Here is a 25,526-nt window from a genome sequence, read left to right on the forward strand (position 1 = left end):
AATTTATTGAAGAACCAAAAAGAATGACTAAAGATTAGGAGATAGTTAAGTAAAGCCAATCAATATTAGTATAAATCATTGGTATTTTAGTTTATTAATCCAATTCCTAATTCTCAACAGATTACCCTTTCATGTTGATTGCCTTCACAAACATTACAACCAATATTTGCCTTAATTATACTCTACTTGCCTCACACTACATTGCAGAAATTAAGTGTAACAGAATTCATACAACTGCAAAGTTGATTTGCCAGATTGTACTTTTTTCTCATAAAGTCAGTTATATATTTTGGGTGGACACAAATTTAAATACGTGTACTTATCAAAATGTCATGATTTCACGTTGATTATGTCCATGTCAATAAATAATTCGAAATAGTCAGAATCAAATAGCAATGATTTAAAGTACTTTTTATATTAATTCGGAACAACCAAACTCGAGATATGTAAAATACATTTTTTCCAATTCTAGTTGAATAGGGGGAAACAGATATATTCAATTTAAAGTTAAGTAAACAAAATTTCATATTCAATCTTCTTGTCAATAATATTTTCTATCTTGATATTTTATATACATCACATATGAACCTTTTATTTTGGGTACAAAATATAATTTCATAAATTGTCGAACTTAATTATCAAATAAGTAACAAATAATTAATAGTTAATCAAAGAATAGAACAGTCATTCGAATATTAATCAATCTAGGATGGCATTTAGTAACATTATTTAAGACTGCTAGTGAGATTCGAAAATGAGAGCACTAGCTCATTTGAAATCCATTCAAGGGGTCTCAAATTGTTGCGTCACGACATTTTGTTATGTTAAGGGTGTTCAAATATCTTATCTAATCATTTCGTGTAATTATTCTTTACTTGTATATATGGTATTTATTTTTCACGAATATGCATGTGGCTCCGCCCCTGCTTAGATACACTCTCAATCTCCCACATAACAAAGCAAATAGTCTCAAACTCTGGTAAGAACATAATGCTCTTAATAAAAAGCCGAGAGAATTGTTGAAAACGTCTCTATACTTAACGAGGATCAAAAGATATATTTCATTCATTTTGCAAGATCGAAAATGCATATACGCCCATTTAATCAAGTAAATAATTTTTTTAAAACTGTCGATAATTTGAGAATAAAATTGATAATTTATGATATTTTTTTTAATAATTATAATTTTTATTAACGTAACACTTATTTTTTTTTAAAAAAAAATCTATGTCTTCTAGGCAAAAGGAATCTTTTTGAGCCATAATGTCAAAACAATGGCCTCAAATTTTTCACATATTCATTGACCTTTAAGAAGCATAAAAGTCTTCATGATAAATTCACCTTTATCCCCAATTTTCTTTTGGCTCAAACCTCGAAATATTTTGCCTGCCCATTTTCAATTGTGATAAAAAGAGTAAGAAGGTGGTAGAAACGGCGCTATTATTAATTATTACTATTATTTTATATAATATAGTCACTAACCACTATAACTCTATTGTCATTTGTAGTCTACATCAAATGCTTACCTCAAATTAAAATAATCAAATCCAAAGAAACAACCCAAGAATTCACTTTATTTGCATATTATTAAAAAAAGCCTAAAAAAAATATATTCTTACTAGTTTTTTTTTTAAAAAAGACCCCTAAGAACTATGAATCAATTGGTCAAAAGTATATCCTTAGACTAGGATACTAAGAGATACTTGTGATCAACTTTAAATAGTTTAATTTACTGTGGGAGCAGTTGCATATTTATTATTTTCCCTCCAGTTTACAATAAGCTTCCTAAGAATTATATTCGTTCGATTTGATTTGTTTATCTTATTTTCTTAATTTTATTTAATTTTTTTTTTATTTTGACAATTTTTTAATTTCAATTCTTCACGTGATATATTTAAAAATGAAAAAAATTAATAATTTAATTAGTTGATTATCTGAACTCTCATCTTATTGGTGAGAATTCGATTTCCCACATTATAATTTCTTCTCACCCTTATTTTTGTTGTAAAAGAAAGATATGTTTAAAAATATAAATTAAAGAATATTTTAATAGAGAAACTATCTAAACACAAGCATTTCTATCATTTTTACTAATATTCCATATAATTTGAAATAATTACATTATATCCTACTTATTAATAATTCCATATCACATTTCAAGTAAAACACCTAGATACATATTTTTTTGCTACCATATACATTGAAATAGGAAGAAAGGCGAGCTAAAATAGAAAGGGAGACGAACAAGATTTGTCTACAAACTCAGATACATACGAATTTACTTTAATATGGTGTCTTTAGAATAAATTACATATAACTTTAACCTCGTGTATGCCAAAAAAATACGACGCAACAAAATCTAGTAAGATTCGTAATATTACAAACTTGCATGTATCCACGTAATTAACTACTAACTTAGTTGAAATTTTGTTACTTTTTTTTAATTATATGTTTTACTTATTTTTATTTTAATGATAAGATGTAATTTTCTTTTTACCTATATTAAAATTTGAAGAATAAATTAAAATAAGCTTAAATTAAAGCCACAAATATTGCCGCAATTATAGTAAAAAGTACATATTTAGCATCTTTACTTTTCTGCTCTAATAGAATTGTAGATAAAGTCCTTCAAATTCAACAAGACATGCGTGCTATAAAGGATTTTTCTCTCTTTTTTATTTTTTTATAAATTTTAAAATAATAATTTTGCTATTATTAAATTCTTTCACTATCAACAATTTAATGCTTACCACTCATCAATTCTCAAATCTCAATTACCATGAAGTAACAAAAGGCCAAAATTGCCCCCCCATACCATCCAAAATTGTCATTCCCTACACATTTGACACTTTAATTGGTAGTTAACAAATCTTATTGTATTCTATTTTCCTTTGAATGAATAGAATATTCATTCTGGCTTAAAATAGATGAACTTTGTATATCTAATTTTTTTATAAAGAAAAAGGAAAATTCACAAGTACTCTTCAAATTATATTCGAAATTTCAGAGACACACTTATATTATATTAAGGTTTTATTACTCCTGAATAAGTAATTTTCTACCCTTTTTCGACCTACATGGCAATAATTTGAAAAAAAAATTAATCAGCGTTGGTCCCACAAAATAGTGTCACGTAGGTCTAAAGGGGTAAAAAATTATTAATAAAATAAGTTCAGGGGTAATAGGACCTTCGTATAATATAAGTGTGTCTTTGAAATTTTGGAAATAGATTGAGGAGATACTTGTGCATTATCGCTAAAGAAAAATTAAAATTTACCATTTCAATATCTAATTATAGTTTAAAACTATCTTGTGTTGGAGCTCCTTAGGAGAATTAAGGGCAAAAAATAAGATTTTTTTTGTAACGGTGAATTAATATTAATAAAGGATAAAGTCATTCTATTTTGAATAGGAAAAGGACAAATTCAACATATTTTCTATGACAAGGAAACAGTATGTGATGCCTAAACTATTTAAACCGGATCGAACTTTAATCAGTAGAAAACGTGAAATTAGCTACGAAATTTATTGGTAATTCCTAGCTAATCCGTAGCTTAATAGAATTAACATGTACTAATTTTTATTATTTATTTACGAAATTTTGTCCGTCAATAATTTCATTTAGTTTTTTCGAAGTGTTGTAACTTCTTAGTCATTGTCAATTTTAAGCAAAAGACAAGTGCAATTTCAATTTCAAACACTAACTTGTGGTTCATTGCAACAAAATTTGCATTAATGTAGATAGATAAAACTATATGACAAAAAAAGTTTATGTATTTTATGGATATTCAGTTTGCAAAAGTGGGCCTATATATTGCGTGAGAAAGCAAGAACCAGTGGGGTTTAACACTGAAAAATTTAAGTGTCCTACCTACAATAACTCTGAGAGGAAGAAAATAAAGTAACATATTACCAACTTTGTACTAGTTGTGTAATTGCTTTGGAGACATGAATATTTGAGACCATGTGGCCTTAAATATAGATATTATTATTTCTTCCTAAGTCTTTATCTTTAAGGAAAAAAAACATAACAATTGATAAGACACCTTGGCTAAAAGATGTGAAGAAATAGAAAGATTAGATGATTATGTTACGTATGTATACCATGTAGTTGGTGTTTCAATGATCATTACAACAACCCAACCAAGAAAATAGATGTAATGGGATGATTATTGTGATGTGTTGTATACTTTATATATTCGTCCCCACTTCTTAGTCATGTAACTGTTGCGTTCGCCTCCTTCTTTTTAGTTATTAATAGTAGGTATTACTAGTATAAAATAAGAAAATTTATTTTAGATAATCATGTTTTTAACTGTGCAGATGTGAAATGGATAAGAATCAGACCTTTTTGGGTAAACTATCCAAGTCGTGACTATATAAGAAAATAATATCCTATATATGGCTAGTTACTACACCTTTTGTGTTTAGCTAAGTTCAGAGAGCACTTTTACTTTGATAGTTGTTCGTTCAGTTGATTCGCGTAGCAATTGATTCAAATAATAATTAACGATATGATAATCTTATGTTCAAGCTGAAAACGTCATTTGATGTATTGAATTCGTCATGATCACAGTTAGATCTTAGCAATGAAAATCTCCTCCTCTAACAATAACGACGATCTTTATCTTTACCGATCCTGATAAGGTAACACATTATTTCTCTTTTGTCTCTTGTAAATTATGGTTGAGTGAGGGCATTTTTGGAAGAGTGTAATTTAACACAAAGACATTGAAAGGAGACCACAACTCCACAAGACACAATAATAAGTGAGAGCAATAGAAGCATGCATCATCACTTGGTTGGCCTTCCACCAAGTATGGCTAATTGATCATTGGCTACTATAATTTTTTTTATAGTCCCATTGAAATAGTATAAAGTTCCAAAATCCAAATCACCAAACAACAAACAAAAAAAAAAGTTAAAATTTGAACATATCATCATCATCATTACTTTCATCACTACTTCAACACCCCCCCCACACTTTAAAATTTTTTTCCAAACAATTCCCTCTTCTTTTCTTATACTCCTTCCACTTCCCTCTCCCCCCCTTTTTGTACCTTTTTCTTCTTCCTCCCCCTTGTTATGTCTCAACTTCCCTTTACTCAACTCTCTCACCTAAAATCTCTTTCTCTCTCTTTTTTATTTGTATTTCTCTCTCACTACACAAACCTCTTCAAAAGAAAAAAGGGATTGTAGTTATAGTTCTACTCAATATTGGTATAAACATATACATATATGCACAAAAGTATTATTATGATTCGTTATCGTGAGAGCGAATTTTGAAATCGCAACATTGAAATTTCAGCACAATGAGTAGGAGGATTCTCAGGAGTTTTTACATATTCATCCAAATTTGTTGTCTTCTTATATGTTCAGGTAACAATCTTTTTATCTTCTTATGATAGTGATGCGTACTAATTGACAAATTGTCAGCTTTCTGAGATAATAACTATTAGTTGAATGAATGACTGTTCGAAAAAAATCAAATTCTTATGCTTCTTTTTTTTTTTTTGTTATAGGGTATCTTGTTCTCTCTGTTTTTATGAGGCAAAATGATTCTATTTCTTGTAGAGTACCTTTATAGGGTGTTAATTTTTTAGCCCATTTACATTTGAGTACTATCTTAAAGAACATTGATGTTTTAGTCATAATTATTGAAATCATAGGATAGTTTGCATGTGAATGAAGTTTTAATTTTGAATTCACTGTTTGAATTATTATACAGAGATCAAGTGATTGACTATTAAACTTTCCCCTTTTTGAAAAAAAGATAATGATTATTAATTTCATCTTTTTTTGACTCTCCCATCCATCTTTTACCTTTGCTCATTATGTTCCTTCAAAATTTGAATGTCTATAGTGCTCATTTTTCCCTTGTCTAATCAAATCCTTTGGGACAAACGATTTCATATCTAGAGCTCAAACAGAAGTCTAATGTTTACGCGTTTTGATCGAGGAAGCATAAAGGGTAGAAAGTAGTAATAATTACATGAACAGAAATAATTTCATTCCAATTGGTAAAAGTTAAATAGGATGTCACTTTCATTACAGGTAAGGAATACTTATCTTTTAAGCTGTTTACATAATTACAGTTAAAGTGTCCCTAACTTAAGTTTTTTCGTTCATTACTTTTATCTGATGAAATAGTTACTATCTCATCTAAAAACTTAAACTGTTAATGAAGAGCGTATTATCAGTTAAACTCGATAACATATTGAAATTGTTTTGTAACTTTGCAGGTTCAAATGCTACACATACAGGACATAATTCCAAGTCCATTTCCAGTAACCAAAAGGACATAACAACTCCAATAACAACAGTTCCAACTGGAACTCCTCTCACCACTACTCCCACTATAACTACTCCAGTATTGAATCCAACAATCTCTGATCCCGATTCGACCTCTAGCGGTCCTTCCAATCCGGTACTGACACCATCTGTAACCAATTCCCCAACATATTCATCAGTCTCAAGCAGCTGGTGCGTGGCGAGTCAAGCTGCCTCACAAACAACCCTGCAAGTCGCTTTAGACTATGCTTGTGGCTACGGTGGCGCTGATTGCTCTGCCATTCAGACTGGTGGCACTTGCTACAATCCCAATACGCTTCGCGCTCACGCGTCCTTTGCATTCAATAGTTACTATCAGAAAAATCCAATTCCTAATAGCTGCAATTTTGCTGGTGCAGCTGTTACTACAAACACTGATCCTAGTAAGCTAACTATTCCCTTCAGTCCAAAATCAAAATCGAAAAATTCACTCTGTTACATGTTAGTAATCCAAATTTCCTCTTTTAATTCGCGTGTGCAGGTACTGGCTCATGTCAATATCCATCAACAAGGTGAATAAATTTGTATTACTTTTTGCTGTCTCGAACCTATAATCTCAGGATTGGAGGTGGAGAGTGCTTACCATCTGAGCAACACGCTACTGTCTATTCTTTCGTTCAAATTAGCCTTATATAATGCAATATTTTCTTATTAATCTTGTGAATTGCAGCACAAGTGCATCCATTTTGAATACGACGAATTCAAGTGGTTCAACAGTATTTGGCGCTGGGCCAATTACGCCTACTACTTCAGCAGCTGTCTCACCAAATATCATCCTGAATAATTACCATCATATTTTTATTTATCTCGTGATACTGCTAGCAGACTATCATAACATCCTCTGAAGCCGAATTTTTTCATGGCAATTGTGGAGTACAACATACTGCTGCTCGATTTACGACAGAGTTAACAGCAATGGTGTGATCAGTGATGTCGAATTGGTAACAAGTTGTTGCTTTTTTTCAAATCAATTTGCTGAAATGACATGTTGATGTTGATGATGCTGGATTTGTAGTGTAGCTACTTTGTTAGCTAGAAATTAAGGTTTCTTATAAGTTTTGTAAAAGCATATAGGACTAATAAATGTAGTTATGTGGATAAAAGAATATGATACACATTGCTTTTGTTTTGCTAAACCGGAGAAACAGTGACAGAGTCAGAATTTTTATTTTCTGAATAATTTTAAATGTACGAATATATTGATAGGTTGCTTAGACAACAGAATCTAACTTGGGAAATTGTGTAAAAAGGAGGAAGTTTCCACTGACAGACTGTGAATAGCTGATGAGAAGATGTGAGAGTTGCAATCTGAAAAAATAAAAGCAAAAGAAAGAGAGGATAAGAAAAGCAAAAGCGAGAAAGAAAACCGAACTTAAATGATTTGTGGTTTAAATTTGAGTTTATTTAGAGTATATTCAAGTTTCACAGTTAGAAAATTCAATGATAAAACTCATTCAAATTACAAGTATCAGTTAATAATACATACATTCTATCCTTTTCAGATCGTAATTAAATTTGATTTTGCTCTCAATTTTTCGAAAGGTCCAAATCTGCTCTTCATCTATTGAAATTAAAATAGAAGTCGTTTTTTGGCGACCCTCAATTTCTGCAGGAGGAATTACAATTTCATTGATGAAGTCCAACATTGGTTGTGGGGAGGGTTAAATTGGTTCCTGTTTTGAGCATTCTCACCTCTTGAAATAGCTTTTAAGAGTGAAGTAAATTAATTATGACTAGGTATTTTACAAGGTACTTTACATTGGTATATTTAAGGAGTGATACAATGTGTATTTATGTATCTATGTTTCAGTTTCAAAGCTAATATGTATATATGTGTAGGGTGGTAATTGAGCTGGTTGAGTTAAATTTTGGCGGATCAAATGAGTCAAGATGATAAACGGGTAAAGACCCATCCCAATCAAAATTTGTTTCGGCCAAAATGGGGTCAAAACGAGTTAGTAATGGATCATAACCCAATCCGTGCAATTTTTACTATGTTTTAATAGCATTATTTGTTATTTTACAAGTTTTTAGTACCTAATTAATATTTTTTATTGCAACTATATATAACATATAAAATAATATAAAAATAAAAAATATTTCGATAAGATTTCTCAAAAATCAATTAGGCTTACATATCAATCTAATTTTTAATGAGTGAAAATGTGTTGGGTTGAAATGATTGAGCTAAATTGGACGGTCAATAACCAATCCAAACCTAACTGGATTGGGACGGTTTGAGTTTACTTTTGTCACTCCTATTTGTATGTTTGTGTGCGAGATTGGGAGAGAGGAGATTGCGTATATACGATATGGGTATCTCAATTACAATTAAGATACAAGTTTTATTTGAGATATGGTGTGTTGTCTCTCTCATATATCTCTCCTGATCTCACTCGCTCGCCTCTCTCCTCTTTTAAGACTAGTGCAATTAATTGTAATAGACACTTGATAATAATGATCCAAACTATAGCTATTTATGAAAAAACTTCGTTATAGAAACTGCAGAGGCCCAGGACCAGAAGAGCAAGCCCATAGTCTGGACCCTGGTGGATGACCACAGCCCACATATAAGAGTGGGCCGAACAGTATCACAAATTCCAAAAATCATCTCTGTGATACCAGAACTATATTCATAAAATATTGTGTGAAGAGAGGGCCTTATAATTGGCTTTAGAATTAGTGTACTCCCACCATCTAAGTGAGAGGCTAAGGTACTGAACTCAACAGCTATACATGTATAATGATGTATTCTCACCGTCTACATTTATTTGTTCAGGTTTGATTTAATATATGTACTTTTTAAGAAGTAAGAAATAAAATGATAATTTACTATATTACTCCTAATTACACCATTATAAGTCATTTAAATGTTTAAAATAATTAATAAAAGTAAAAGAAAAAGGTAATAAAATAATAAATTAATTATCTCATAATATTTTGAATTAAATAAATAAAAATGAACAAATAAAACAATATACGAAGATAGTCAAACAGGTGGGTGTATGAGAACAATGAAATAACAAAATTATGGGACATGACACAACTACAGCTAGTAAAGAAATATTACGTCATTCGCACCTCAAGACTTGGGCAAGGCATCGAAATCTGCAGGATGCACCTTCTTCAATAGGAAATTATGTTATTCATACAAGTTGAATTCCTTAACTTTTTCATATGTTTACTTCTTTTATAAATTGAATTTTCCTAGCGAAAGATTTTCAAATAATATTTGACTTACATTTCTAAAAAATTATTACTCCATCGTCTATTCCATTTAAGGTGTTTTGGTCAAATATTGACTTGAATGACTTCTTGTTCAGAGGAGGAACAAGCCTCGTTCCTCGTTAAAGGATTCGTTCGAAAATTACGTTATAAATATAGTCAAATTTTTAATATATATGTATTGACACTCTTTGAAACAAGTTAAAGGTTTAGTTTTCTCGTTAGGTGGTTGCAAAATTTTTAATATATATGTATTGACACTCTTTGAAACAAGTTAAAGATTTAGTTTTCTCGTTAGGTGGTTGCAAAATTTCTATGAGGTAATCTGTATTCAAGCCTTACTATCCTCATTTTAATTTATTTTACTATAACCATTGACAACCCCATAATAAAAATTCTGAATCCGCCACTAACCGTACAATGTTGCATGTTTTGACTTGCATGGGGCCGATAATTGTTCCCTCTATCTTTATAAAAGCGGAATAAGGCTCGCATATAATACATTTTTCTAAACATTATTAGTAAAATTACGCTGAATACGTAGTACTCTTATGCAAACATTATTCGTAAAATTACCCTCATTGTTACTTTAAAGCTACAAATATCTAAAACTAATTATTCAGCACATGCATGCCAAGAACAATAATGATACGTATACCCCTTATAAATATCTTACATGTGAATTATTTTAAAAAATATGTGTCATAAGTCTTCATCTACCTAAATTTCAACAGTCTTACGTCAGAATATTTAAGTTCGTGTACGTTATGGTTTCATAAACCTAAACGTAAAAACTAGTAATATAAAGCCATGTGCACCGAATGGGTGTATATCATATGATAATATAAATATTCGTATAAATTGGTGTATAGTATCAGCTCTCAATTGATTTGAAAAACAATTTAGTGAGTGAGTAGTTAATGATAAGGGTAGTACATGAAAGAAGTTGGAAAAAAATAATTTTTTTCCAAAATAGACAATTAAATTTTGAAATTTTATTTTTATTGTAGCGGAAAATTAAAACGTAAGAAGAGGACAGAAACTTGGTCACTTCTGCTGGTGACCAAGGCTGCCATAATATATATATATATATATGTTGATGATGTACATGATAGAGTTTGAATACAAATAGAAAAGAGCTATCCTAATCAATAAAGGATGTTGAGTTTACATAGAAGACTTATTGTCATCTAACACCCTCCGGCAAGCACATGTCGGGTTTGGAGACAGTGAGCTTGGATCGTAGATGAGCAAAACGAGGGGAGCTTAGAGCTTTAGTGAACACATCAGCAGTTTGATCAGTGGAAGGAATGTACTTAACACAAAGCTGGCCACGAGCAACCTTTTCGCGAACAAAGTGATAATCAATTTCAATATGCTTCGACCTTTGATGAAAGACAGGATTGGCAGTGAGATAAATGGCACTGATGTTATCACAGAATATCACAGGAGGACAAGGACAAGGCAATCGGAGTTCCTTGAGCAAACTAGCTATCCAAGATACTTCTGATGCGGCAAATGCAATGGCACGATATTCAGCTTCAGTGCTGGACCGAGCTACTACCTTTTGCTTCCGTGAGGACCAACTGATTAGATTAGGACCATAATATACAGCAAAGCCATGATGAGAACGACGATCATCAGGATCAGCAGCCCACCCTGCATCACAGTAGACATGTATAGTAGATGAAGTGGATGGAGTGATGGAGATACCATGCGTAAGGGAGCCTTTGAGATAGCGAAGGATTCGTTTTACGGCTTTCCAATGATCTAATGTAGGATTCTGCATGTATTGGCAAACACGACTAACTGAGAAGGAGATCTCTGGTCGCGTAATGGTCGCATACTGAAGAGCACCAACAATGCTTCTAAATAATGATGGATCATCAAAGGTTTCACCATGTTTGGACAACTGAAATGTGGTGTCCGCTGGAGAAGGAGAAGGCTTGCAATCTGTCATTCTTGTTCGAGTGAGTAAATCTCGAATGTAGCTAGTTTGAGAGAGATGCATTCCAGATCCGACACGACTAACTTCAATACCCAAGAAAAATGAGAGATTACCAAGGTCTTTTAAAGAGAACTCAAGATCAAGAGATTGGGTGAATGAGGATATATAAGAGGGATCACTACCCGTTATGATGATGTCGTCCACATAAACTAAGAGGTAGGTAGTGGAGGAAGGAGTATGACGGACAAACAAGGATGAGTCAGAGTAACAACAAGTATAACCATGCGATAGGAGAAATGTTTTGAGCTTGAGAAACCAGGCGCGAGGAGCTTGCTTTAGTCCATATAACGCTTTCGACAAGCGACACACAAAATGTGGGTGAGACTTGTCAATAAAGCCTGGTGGTTGAGACATGTAAACAACCTCCGTAAGGTCACCATTAAGGAATGCATTGTTAACGTCTAATTGCTTAAGAGCCCAACCTTTAGTCACTGCATAAGATAAAACAAGTCTGATGGTTGAAGGTTTGACAACTGGGCTGAATGTATCATGAAAATCCACCCCCTCTTCTTGATGAAAACCTTTGGCAACTAAGCGAGCTTTGTACCTTTCGATTGAACCATCTGCTCGTCGCTTAATACGGTATACCCATTTGCAACCCACCACATTTGCAGTGGGAGGGCAGGGAACAAGTGTCCAAGTGCAGTTACGACGCAATGCTTGATATTCAGCTTCCATGGCGCACAACCACTCAGGAGAGGATGCAGCTTGCTTATAGGTTTTTGGTTCACTTGCTATAACGGATGAAACTGGGGTAGGATGGCAAGATACAACAAGTGTTTTAGGCTTGAGGGAATTTGTTTGAGCTCGTGTGGTCATAGGATGATTGGAAGAAGTAGCAGGCCGGAAATATGTGGGAGCATTCTGATTTGTGCTTGAAGCCGAGGACGCGACGGTGGGCGTACATGTATTGTGTGGTGGAGATATTGTGGTGGATGAATGAGGTACTGGTAGGACTCGAGTGGATAGGGAGGATGAGGAAGGGGAATCTGCCAGTGAATGGAGTAAAGGTGAGGCAGCAGATGTGGGAAACGCATTGGAAATTGATTGTAGAGAAGTTAAGGATGAGGGTGGTGAGTTGTCACTGGAGCAAGAAGAAAACTTGTTGTAATGAGGATAGGGAAATCTATCTTCATCGAACGTCACATGACGAGCAATGTACATCCTATTGGTGGGGGGATAATGACATAGATAACCTTTATGCTTCGAACTATAACCCAAGAAGACACACGGAAGAGAGCGAAAATCAATTTTATGATGATTGTAAGGACGTAGAAAAGGGTAGCATAGACACCCAAATTTTCGAAGAAGTTGGTAGTCCGGTGGATGATGATATAGAGCTTGATAGGGTGATTTAAAGGATAATATAGGAGTGATGGTGCGGTTATGTAGGTATGTGGCGGTAGAAAAAGCATGCTCCCAGTATTGATATGGAAGACATGCGTGAGCAAGTAAAGTTAGTCCTTTCTCCACAATGGTGCGGTTACGTCTTTCTGGAGCCCCATTTTGTTCATGAGTGTGAGGACAAGAGAGACGATGAGTTATGCCGATGGATTGGGCATATGAAGACACATTACGATACTCCCCACCCCAATCAGTTTGCAAAGTTTTGATGTTTCTGCCAAATTGTGTGGAAACCATCTTATGAAAGTATTTAAAAACATCAAATACTTGTGATTTTGTTGACAAGAAAAATATCCAAACAAATTTAGTAGAATCATCAAGAAACTGAACAAAATACTTGTTTCCATTAATAGAAAGATGCGGAGAAGGCCCCCAAACATCAGAATACACCAAATCGAAAGGGAATAAACTACGACTAGAGGAAGATGCTAACGGGAGCCTATGACTTTTTCCTAATTGACAAGATCCACAAACTGCAGGCATTTTGTTGGAAGTCACTGGAAGATTAAAACTAGAGACTAAACGACGTAAAAGTTGCTCATGGGGATGACCAAGGCGTTCATGCCACGCTTGGAGTGATGCTCGAGATATGACAAAGGCGCGAGGAGTTGAGGATGAGATAACAGGAAGCCCACCACCATCGAAACGATATAAACCATCATCAATTGACCCGCGGAGTAGTATTTTTCCCTGAGGATCCTTCACAAAACAACATGAGGGATGAAATTCCATAAAGACATTATTATCTTTAGTAAATTGAGAAACACTCAGTAAACTCTTGGTGATGGAAGGAACATGAAGAATTTTATTAAGATGAAGAGGTCGAGTAGCACAAGAAAGCTTAGAGGAGCCGATGTGATTAATAGAGAGTTTTTGGCCATTACCTACAGCAAGCTGATCCTCACCATTATAGTCTGTGTGAATAGATAGTTGAGACAAGTCTGACGTAACATGATTGGTAGCACCTGAGTCCGCAAACCATGAATTATCAATAATAGCCGAAGGAGACATCATAGAATTAGTCGAGGGAGTAACCATATTGGCTTGTGGACGGTTAGAGGATCGGGTTGGTGGGTAGGTATCCATGTTGTTGCGGTTGTAGCAATTACGAGCATGGTGGTTGGGTTTCTCACATATTTGACAGATTATGCGAGGTGATGATCTATTAGAGGAACGAGGGGGGTTGGTATTGGTCGGGCGAGTGGAGGATTTTTGAGAGGTGGTGACACTTTGTTGATTAGGATATCCAGTGATGGGGGAGCGGTTGGAGTATTGACGAGATATGGCATTGGCTTGAAGTTGGAAGGATTTGGTTTCCTCAGCCAGTTTCTCCTCTTCTTGGAGAAGTAAACCAAGAAGTGAGTCAGTGGTGAGGTTATCAAGGTGAGGGTTAATGGCAGAGCGAAAAGGTCCATAGGAAGAGTCTAGTCCGAACAAAATAGCACTCATAAGTTCTTCGTCTGTTATGGGACGGGCAGCAAGGGCTAGACTATGGGATATAGTTCGTTTCTTGTCAACATAGTCCATAATGGTTGAAGAACCCTTAGTGGTGGTTTGGAGTTGGTGGCGAAGTTGCATGACGCGAGCTCGGGATTGAGATTGATAAAGGTTGGAAAGATATGACCAAGCTTCATGAGTGGTACGAATGTGCATTATGTAAGGTATGATAGAATGGCTCATGGTAGTTTTGAGCCAAAGAAGAAGGATTTTGTCCCGCTTCTTCCAAGCCGTGAAGGCTGGATTTGTTGTGGATGCAGAGGTGCCCTGAGTAGTGGTTAAGATAGTGGCGGATGGAGCATTAGTTCCATCAAGATGACCCTCCAAATCAAAGGCTTCAAAGGCAGAATATACGGTAGATTGCCAAAGGTAATAATTTTCGCGATCAAGTTTTATCGGAAGGCCGGGAAGGGCAATTGTTTGGGAGTTGGAGTCAGTTATGGAGAGATGTGTGGAAGAGGATGAATGTGGCTGAACGGCAGCGGCGATGGACTGGTTGGAGTTGTCCATGGTGGCGGAAAGAAAAAAAAAATTGGCTCTTTGATACCAAATTAAAACGTAAGAAGAGGACAGAAACTTGGTCACTTCTGCTGGTGACCAAGGCTGCCATAATATATATATATATATGTTGATGATGTACATGATAGAGTTTGAATACAAATAGAAAAGAGCTATCCTAATCAATAAAGGATGTTGAGTTTACATAGAAGACTTATTGTCATCTAACACGGAAAAGTAAAAATATATCAAAAAAAATTATACCATTTTGTTATCTTCTCCAAAAAAAAATAAAGTATGAAATATTATGGTATGGGTGTTTTAGTTGTTTACTTATTTTGCTCAGACGTACATACGAAGGCAATGGACGTATCATATCATTGATGCATGCACTCTCAAGATGCCTTGTCTTTTCATCTGGTGTCGATTATTTGTATTGAAGTATGAAATCTCACAGTGAGTGAAAAAACGCTTTTTATAATAATAATGTCATACTCGAGAAAATTAATCGACCTCGAATGAACTATTTAAATAAAAGAATAAGATCATATATAGTTAGATAGCTGACGATTTAAAAATGGATTAAATATGAATATCCATTTTATGCTGAGAAAGCAATTGTTTCTTTTACGTTTATTAATTTACTATAATTATGATATTTTTTTACGAATTACTGTGTTTATAAATTAATATTCACTTGTCATCTTTTTATTTTTTATATATATGTTCTTGTTTTATGAAAAGCTAAATCTATTTTAATTTTTATAAACGGATTTAATATCTCATTTAATTTTGTTAATAGTTGATCTGATCCGCTCATTTTTTTTCTGATCTTTCATAGACTATATATAATCAAGTACTCCTATAATTTTTTTATTTTTTTGGGAGCTAATATTATACTCCACAAGATGTACTATAGACGAGGTTGTGTAGACTACATTTATTCATAATGATAAATATTTTCAAAAGAGAAAAACACGAGTCAGGGAAATCAGACTACGTACTCTGTGAATAATTAGGTGTTAAGTAGGGGCGGAGCTAACTTAAAGACTAAGGAATTTGGAAAAATTATATTATTTATAAATAATTGAAAATATTTTTCATCTATATATTATAAGTGTTAAATCCTCTTTGTTAGTTCGTGTTATTAGTATTACTTTATATTTCAATTTCTTTAATGAAAATTCTGATTCCGTTAGTATTTTTGTAAACGCGTAAAGGGGCATGCAATTAGATTGATCATGCTGAAGTAGATATATTTTGTAGGATCCGACTCCTCTCCATTTCTCTTCTCTTCTTTTTCCCCAAGTTTCTATTTGGATTAATGACACGTGTTATAGGTTAAAAGAAATGGTTAAGATTTAATTTTTTCAAAGTTAACCTCTAACCATGATTTAGTTAATAAATACATATATATTAAATTAAAAATTATTATAATATAACTATCTTAGCAATATATTATCTTGTCCATAAATATAAGAGAAAAAAATTCTCTTTGTAAATTTTTTATATACGTAAGATTTTTTTAAATTTTCTTTTAAATTTTCTTTTTATCTAATTAACTGAATAGAAGTATAGAAACTATAATTAACTATCGTATGTACTGGTATCACCGTATTTGTAATCTTATTATGAAATTGAAATTAGTTTGTTAAAATGGTTTGATCATTTCTAGGTAATTTATTAATCACAAATCAATATATTTTTAACAAAAGATTACAATAAAAATATTATATAAATGAAAAAAAAAAGATCCTACGAAAAAAAAGGAAGAAAACTTTTCTTTTCTATATATATGGACAAGATAATATGTTGCTAAGATTGTGAGATTATAATAATTTTAATACTTGATGTATAATGTACTTATTAACTAAATTATGATTAGAAGTTAACTTTAAAAAATTAAATTATAACCATTTATTTTAATCTATGACACTTATCACTAATCTAAAGAAAAACTTAGGAAAAATGGACAGCAGAGAAATGTTAAGGAGTCGGATCCTATTTTGTACATGCTCATTTTAATGCACTAGTGCTGAATGTACAAGACTAGTCAATTAACATATATGGACATATATAGACAAACAAAAACTAGATGGAGAAGATTTTTTTTTCTTTCATATATTGGCTTAATATAAGGAGGAATTAATCATAATATAATTTCTTCAACTACCAGCAGCAGCATGATGACCCTATTTCTTTTAAATTTTGATGATGACACATTTTCGATAAGCTGTCCACTACAATCAAATTATTAACAAGATTGATAACAATCATTCAATATTTACAATTAATGTAAAAATAAACGTCGTTGACGGAAGTAGAGGCCGAGCTAGGTAGGGGACTAGAGATAATCTCAACAATCTATGTGATATTAGGATCGGATTTATCTCAAATTATTGTTCACTAATGTTAGATGTCGTCCATGTTGTAGTGTTTACGGTCCAATTAATAAGGTCTGGATGTGCGAGAAATTTTAAAAAGCCTCACATTGAAAAAGAGACGGAATTTTTTTTTTATAGACTTGGACAATTTTTTCTTCATACAGTAACTTTTGCGATTGAGTTAGATTCAAGATACTTGTTTATCGATTGAAAGAGAAAATTAATTTATATATCCTTTAACTTCTTCGTATATTTGTCTTTTTATATTTTTAATTGATTAATGAAAATTTTGAATTAATTACTTTCGAACTAAATGACGATGGTTCTGTTTTAGGGAATCCAAAGAATTGTGAGGGATCAGATAGATTTATGTTTATGCCCTACATTGCCAAATTTCACATTTTTACTTGTCATTGGTTTTTATGTTTTTGTCCTATTTTTTCTTATTGTATTTTTTGTTATTTTATTATTTAAAATTAATTTAATTTATTTTAATTTTATTCATAAGTGAGTGATGTTTCAATTATAACATGACTAATACGTTTTATTGATTATTATTTTTATAAAGGGAGGTAAATTCTAAAATAGGATTAAAAAAAAATAAATCTTAAAGAATTGTGATTCTTTTATCGTTGGAAGATATTATACTTAGCATGAGGTGATGCGTAATATCTTGCCCACACTCCATTTTTTAAAACATTGCTTGAAAGAAATTTGATACATGTTCAATCCTAAGGGGTCATTTGGTAACTGACTAGAATAACGTAAATGTTATAGGGATATATAAGTTATGACAATATATATTTATTTTATTTTATTTCAGTAATAGTAATGTCGTATTCAATTATTTATGTATCAACTATTTCATCTTTTATCCTACATGAATAACTTATATCTTAATAACCTATGAAACATATAAATATTAGTTATACAGAATTTAATACCGATATAACTCACCTCCAAATTAATTACTGACCGACCTGTAATCAAATTTTGTCTATATTTTTGACATATAATGGCTAAACTTAGGAACCATAACATCAACAACAAACTCAGCAAACATGATGACCCTATTTTTTTTTGAAGTGTCACGTTTTCAAAAAATATCGTTGAGTACGATCAAATTAATTACAAGTCTGATAACAATCATTCAAATTTTACTATTAATGTGAAATGAGAACCTTAGACAAAGGCACATTCAAATTAAATAAAGATAGTTCTGTTTTTGGGTACCCTATGATATAGGATAATTATTTACTTATTAAGAATAATTTAGTAATTCAATTATTGCGAATATGACTCTTTTGCGTACTTTGTTTTCATTTTTATTTGAAAAAGATACACCACATATTTAAATCAATGCCAACTCATACAATACGGCGCTAGCAAATAATGTGGACCTTCAAATAAATGACTTTTAAATCGAATTAATTTGGACCAAATAACGGTGGGATCAAAAATTAGCTTACTTTCCTTCCAATTATACCCTTAGTTCGCCATAGACGTTTTGAAAAGTCTGAGGACATATCAAGGAATTTTTAAATTTTTTTTTGGGATATATAAGGGGAGCTAGTTGTGATAGTTAAATAACTTACGTACATAAACTGTATTTAAATTTTAATGGGGTAATTTTCTAATGATATAATTCTACTGTAAAGGAAAAAGGCTCAAATATGTTATCGAACTTTTGAAAAAGACTTATTTATGTTATTACCGTTAAAGAAAAGGCTCATTCATGCCATTATTTTTTAATGGTGGTTTTGCAAAACCATTTTTTACACATGGCCAATTATAATTCGGCCACGTCATCAATTTTTTAATAAGAAAATCCATAATTCTGGAAAAAAATGAATTAATTTTTTTTTATTTTTTTATTAAATAAATTGATGACATGAATGAATCATTGTTAGTCACATCATCAATTTTTTTGATAAAAAAATTAAAATTCTGAATAAAAATTTATTTTTTTTTATAAAAAAAATGATGATATGACCTAATTATAATTGGTCACGTGTCAAAAATGGTTTTGCAAAATCACCGTTAAAAAATAATGGCATGGATGAGCCTTTTTCTTTAACATAAATTAGTATAACGTTTGACTGATGGTATAAATGAGTCTTTTCTGAAAGTTCAATGGCATATTTGAGCATTTTCCCCACGGTAAATGTAACTATTTACTAACGAAAATAATACCCCTTCTCTCCGTGATTATTTGTCCACTTTTGAATTGACAGGTATTTTGAGAAAAAAATAATTGACACAGTAAATTTGTCATTTTACCCGTATTAATTATGAAGTGGGTTAATTAAAATTTAAGATTTTAAAAAATATTTTTTAATATTAATAATTGAAAGTATAATAGGTAATAATAATTTGTTTTTTCTTGATTTATCAAAATAGACAAGTGATTAAAAATAACTAAAAAAACTGCACAAATAATTAGAGACAGAAAGAACATCGAATTAGTATTCCAATTGCATTTACTTGTGAAAGATATGTGTGAGATGTCTTAGTAATTAGACAATGCATTCCTAAACATCATTTTATTAAAGTCGTACATAAATATTTTTTATTTAAAAAAAGAATAATATTACTCCATTAATCAAGATGGAAAAAATTACATATATTACCATTTTAAGACCATAAAAACAAAATTAGTATCTAATCGCATTTACTTGTGATAGATGTCTCAATTACTCTTTTCTATCCATTTTTAAATATCATTTAATTAAGGTCCCACATGAATATTCAAAATAAAATAATATTACTACATTAACCAAGATGGAAAAAATTACATACATTACCAATTTTAGACCATAAATAATTAGTATCCAATGCAATTACTCTTTCCCATTCATTTTTTAATATTATTTAATTAAGGTCCCACATAAATATATTATTTTTTTTAAAAAAAAAGAATATTATTACTCCATTAATCAAATGATTACTAAGATAGAAAAAAATTACATACATTACCACTAATTGCATAATAAACATATACTCACAATTATATATGTGCTACTCAATAAAGTGAATATAACAAAGAAAGGTTTTTTTTTTAAAAAAAACACTAACCCTATATACTCCTTAATAATTAAATTAATTAGAGGTATTTATTGTTGAATTATGATCTTCAACTACCCCTTCATTACCAGCAAGCATTAAATATTTGTCCCTTCTTGTAAGATTAGTACACTCAAATCCCAATGCAGCACCTAATTGTCTTTGTATATAATTAGCCACTTCATGACTTGATTTTCCACCAGCACAAGTCAATTCTTTTGGTAATTTGCCTAATATTTCAACAGTGTAACAAGGCCTTGGATTCATCAAGAAGAAAATTGGGTCCAAACATTTAAGCCCACTAGCTGTTGTACCATAAAACATGCTAACATTTGTGTTCATAGCCACTGGTACTATTTCATCTGCTAATTCTGCAAATAGGGAACTGAACCTTAATAGATATGGCTCCCTACATGTTGTTCCTTCTGGACATACCACTAAGTCACCTATAAGAAAAATTGAAAATTGAAATTAGTTATGAATTTTTTGATGTTTAGTGACAGAAGTTGTAAGTTCATAGTCACATAGAATGAAATATAAGAATATTTTTTGACATTACCATCACTAAGCAATCTTTCTTTTTGATGTTTAGCAATAGAAGTTGTAAGTTTAAAGTTATATAGAACGAAAAATAAGAATATTTTTTGACATAACCTTCACAAAATAATCTTTATGAATTTTTGATGTTTAGTAACAAAAGTTGTTAGTGTTATACACATAGAAAATAGAAAATTGTATGTCAGGTCAAATACTTTCACGTTGAATGAAAAAAAAAAGGGAGTATTTTGACATTGACTTCAGTGAGAAATCATTATGAATTTTCTATGTTTAGCGACAGAAGTTGTCCACATAGAAAAAATTATTATATGTGTAGTGAAATATTTTTACGTAGAACGAAATAAAATAGGAGTATTGTGACATTACCTTCACTAAGCAATCTTTGCATGGCCTCTCCATCTTTTTGTCTTGATCTTGTCAATCTCACAGTTTTAATAGGAGCAAGAATTTCAGACATTTTGCTTAAACTATAAGTCACTGCTGTTAAAGGTTTTCCCAAAGAAGTGCTAAGAAAGACAGGGTCCAAAAGTGTTCTATGAGTGCAAACATATAGGACTCCTTTGTCATTTTCAGATCTTGGAGGGTCAGTACCTTTAACTCTTAGTCTTATACCACTTAATTTTCCCAACAAAACAGCTACTTTGTATGGCAAACATATGCCAATTAAGATTCTAAAAATAGCTAGTGGAATTCCAATTGGTAGCCACATAAACATGGCTAATGTTGCAAGAGGTGTAGGTAAAAATGCTAGCCTTCCATCATGAAAAATTAATGGCTTTGGGTATTTTTCTCTTGGTAATATTGAACTTGTAGTAGTAGTATCCTCTTTGTTCACCACATAAGCTTCCTGTATCAAACGCGAAATCAGAATTCCAACTTTATGTATCATTCGAAATTTAGATTAAAATTTTCATGATTGTTTGTGCAACAGCTAATGAATTTGACTGAATCTGTATCTAAGCTTCAACACTGCTTAAAATTAAATGATTTGACTCTGATGATAAGAATATTGAACATAAATAGCCAATGACATGACATGTGAAATGAATGACAAGTTTTGATGTTTACAAAGTTGTGTAACAAAATGTTGATGAATTTAATTTTTTTTTTTTTTTTGTATAATGAAATATTCAAAAAACTAAATGCAGAATAATTATATGCCTTGAAAGTGTCAGGTCACTACAAAGTACTAAATAAATAAACATCTGAAGAATAATGGGACCAGATTTAGTTGAAGGTCTTTTTCATTAGCAGAAGCTTTCTTAAATACCCTGGCAAAGGAATACAACTGTAATTAATTAGTGTAAGACTTGGTAAATGAAAAGTGAGGTGGATGGAAAATTTATATTTCCTCTGTCTAATTCAATAATATCGGAGGAGTTTGATTGTATATAACGTTTTTTTAAAAACAAATAAATATATTTGTACATTTCTATAGGGATAGCGTGAGAGTGTCCGCTACAGTATTTATCTTGAAAAGTCTACTGAATATGTAGATATTATTGATTTAAGAGTAACTTTAATAATTATAAAAAATAAATAATTGATGATCCCTCTTATACATACCTATAAGGACGGAGGGAAATTATCGACTATGAATTCAGCCAAACTAAATAGCCTTAATTTAAAATATAGTATTTGACTTAAAAGTTCATTGAATAAATATATATAATAAACTTAAAATTTTAAACTCTAGAACTCATAAATTTTAGAGACATAACTATAATAATTCGTATAAGTTTGAAAGAAATTCAATAATTTTTGCTAAAAACTTGTGTTTATACTAGAAATTTCATTAAATATATATAAATTTTTAAGTGTGAACACCATAACCAAAAAAAAGTCATAAATTTAATCGCATATTTAGGATACATAAAGTTCGAGATCTAGCTACACCTATTCATACCAACCAACATCCTTAAAATTTATAATTTATTCCTATCATAATATTTCTATAATTATAAAGATCATATCACTAAAAGTAAAACAAAAAATCAAAATTTAAAATGAAGAAATCACAAAAAAATTTAAAAATACGTTATTTTTTAACAAATTAAAAAGAAAAGAATGACATATATATATATATCAAATGCCGGAAGAACACCATCAAGAGTTGTGATGGAGTGATACGAAATAGTATTTGATAAGAAACATTTTACCGCTTAAAACGAGAAGTTCAGACACAAACACGAATCTCAAAGCAAATGTCAAACACCAAACTGAGTTACGATGGAGTGATAGAAATTATAAACGTTTTACCGCTCAATACAAGTTTTTCATGCACAAACACAAATAACTCTACCTCAAAACAGATATCGAATATCGAACGCAAAAAAAGAAGAAAAAAAACAGAGGAAGGACTGAAGAACATACCTTGCAAAGTGAGATAAACAAATGATCATGAAAACTTGAATTTCCAATACCAATATCTGGTTTTTTGTCACCAACAACTTCCATTAAAGATCTATGCTTACTCAAAATCCCAGAAGATGAAACAAATCCACTAAAATAATTCCCAAAACAATGCAACTCAGTTCCTTTAACACAATCAACACTCAAATAATCCTTCAAAAAACCTTCCACCATAACTCTAGGAACACTCGTAAAAACCATTCTTTCCCCTGCAGATTTCATCAACTCGTAAACACGAACATTCAAATTTTCAAGATAAAATTTAGGCAAAACGGCTCTACCAACACATTCAACATCCTTAATTTTCATCCCACAGAAAGATATGAACACCATAACTCTCAGTTTAGCTTCGAAATCAAGAACGAATAACAGAGGACTCGATAGAAGTAAAAACAGAGCTCTTAATATACCACCACCTTCGAAAGCAATTAACATGAAATACGGAAAAAATGATTCAGATCTAAGTAATGTAGATTGAATATCACATACAACTGTTTCAGATTTTCTTGAATTGTTACATTTTGAAATATTGGGATAAATCGGAATTTGATGAGATGTTCTGAAAGAAGAAGAATTCTTGAAAAAAATTCGCGAATTTTTAACTTTCATTGCTGCTTTATAACATGAATTTGCAAGGAGTTTATAGACAAACCATTCTGCTAGTTTAAGTAAAATCATTGGAAAAACTGTGTTTTTTACTGCAAATGTCATTTGTGAGATTGTAATTATTATTATTTTTTTTTTGAAGAGAAAAGTTGTAAAGGTTTTTGATGAAAATTAGAACAGAGGAAGAAGGAATTTATAGGGGAAAAAAAATTTAAGAACGTTGACTCTTTGCATTTACTTGCCGCCCAAATTAAAAAATGGTCACTTTCTTTGATATTTCGTTTTTTTTAATAATATTTTATGAGAATTTTTTTTATATATAAAATAATTGGTATTTTTATACCTAGGTGATCTAATTTATTTTTTTTGTTATATTTGGTTAGCAACATTTGGGTAGGTTAGAGTGTTGGTGACCGTCTACCTAGTTTTCTGTTTTTGTTTGAAAATATTATAGAGCTTTTTCTTTTTTTTTTGCTAGTTTTTGGAAAACAGCACACTTGCCCACTTCTTTACCCTAATCATGGTTGAATTTTTATATTAAATTATATTAGTTTATATTAATTTGTTATGAGAAAGTTTAAATGAAAATTAGTATTGACTATGTATGGTATAAGAGTAGGATCGAATGTAAGTCCTCAGAAAATTAGACGGTCGTTGAGTGGAGATATATTTTGTTGGTGAATGTGTGTGTGTTGAAAAGATGTTGTCTTTTGTATTTTCTTAAAAACGATGATTGATTTATGATTTTAAAAGTTAGAAGGTAATTTTAGGATTTACGACTAGACTCTTTCGATAATCAGCCAAACTTTTGGGCTAATCTAAAGTCCAACCAATAGATATTTCTTCTTTTGTTCTTCAAAATTCTTTTTCCTTAGTTTCTTTTTCCTTCTTCTTGAATTTCTATGTACTATCTATTTTCAGTTTTTGAGTTAAAATATTTGTTGATATGTAGTTGCGCTATTGAGATTTTGATTATTTACATAGGAAATTAAGTATTTTAATTTTTGATAATAATTGGTGGTACACTTCAAAAAGGTGGGCGTCTCACCGCTCACCTCACCTTGTGGCGAGGCAGACTCTTATCGTCTTTCGCTATCTAAAATACTGTTTTGAATTAATACTTCTCCTATCTTTGCATTAACTTTTGGAGTGAAACTAATACCTAAAGCCTTATTTGATATGGTATTAAAATCAACATGTTAAGTCCCTCCTCCCTTTGATCTTATTTTGGAGGTCTGAGTTATTTTTAGATTGATAATATTAAATTATGAACTCATAATTTCAATAATGCAAGTGTGTGTTGATTAGAATTATCCTTATCGGATTAGGAAAAGAACGTTGGGCTTCTTATAAAGTTTAGGTAATCTTTCTTTTTATGAACTTATTTTTTTTATTCTTATATAAGTTAAGTCTTAAATCAATTTTTTGATAATATTAAAATTCTGAACTCAGATCAAGTAAAAATATAAAAAATGAATTCCTCATTTACATATGTGCTTACCTATAGATGTCCTAACACCAACATGACGGCGTTAAAAATT

The 25,526-nt window shown here is 31.3% G+C and overlaps 2 protein-coding genes across 2 annotated transcripts; one reads left to right on the plus strand and one right to left on the minus strand.

The window, feature by feature from the left end:
• Positions 1 to 4,803: 4,803 nt before the first annotated feature.
• Positions 4,804 to 7,597, plus strand: LOC107024443 (carbohydrate-binding X8 domain-containing protein-like). Its single transcript, XM_015225431.2, has 4 exons — positions 4,804 to 5,379; positions 6,243 to 6,713; positions 6,812 to 6,842; positions 7,001 to 7,597. Exons 1-4 carry the CDS (start codon positions 5,313 to 5,315, stop codon positions 7,173 to 7,175), a joined length of 744 nt encoding a protein of 247 aa, XP_015080917.1. The 5' UTR covers positions 4,804 to 5,312; the 3' UTR covers positions 7,176 to 7,597.
• A 12,702-nt stretch (positions 7,598 to 20,299) lies between these two features.
• Positions 20,300 to 24,090, minus strand: LOC107024606 (glycerol-3-phosphate acyltransferase 1). Its single transcript, XM_015225593.2, has 3 exons — positions 23,341 to 24,090; positions 21,334 to 21,814; positions 20,300 to 20,855 (listed from the first exon to the last, which is right to left on the minus strand). The coding sequence occupies exons 1-3, from the start codon at positions 24,088 to 24,090 to the stop codon at positions 20,446 to 20,448; spliced, it is 1,641 nt and encodes a 546-aa protein (XP_015081079.1). The 3' UTR covers positions 20,300 to 20,445.
• Between the last annotated feature and the right edge of the window lie 1,436 nt (positions 24,091 to 25,526).

The sequence above is a fragment of the Solanum pennellii genome, chromosome 7 (genome assembly GCF_001406875.1).
Source record: "Solanum pennellii chromosome 7, SPENNV200".
NCBI lineage: Eukaryota > Viridiplantae > Streptophyta > Magnoliopsida > Solanales > Solanaceae > Solanum > Solanum pennellii.

Bases quoted from the DNA above. Each gene is read 5' to 3' on its own strand.
- LOC107024443 (XM_015225431.2), top strand. From the start codon at position 5,313: ATGAGTAGGAGGATTCTCAGGAGTTTTTACATATTCATCCAAATTTGT. The intron at 5,380-6,242 runs GTAACAATCTTT...GTAACTTTGCAG, and splicing joins TTGTCTTCTTATATGTTCAG to GTTCAAATGCTACACATACA. The intron at 6,714-6,811 runs GTAAGCTAACTA...TCGCGTGTGCAG, and splicing joins TACTACAAACACTGATCCTA to GTACTGGCTCATGTCAATAT.
- LOC107024606 (XM_015225593.2), bottom strand. From the start codon at position 24,090: ATGACATTTGCAGTAAAAAACACAGTTTTTCCAATGATTTTACTTAAA. The intron at 21,815-23,340 runs GTATGTTCTTCA...CGTTTGATACAG, and splicing joins TGTTTATCTCACTTTGCAAG to GAAGCTTATGTGGTGAACAA. The intron at 20,856-21,333 runs GTAATGTCACAA...TTTTTCTTATAG, and splicing joins GCAAAGATTGCTTAGTGAAG to GTGACTTAGTGGTATGTCCA.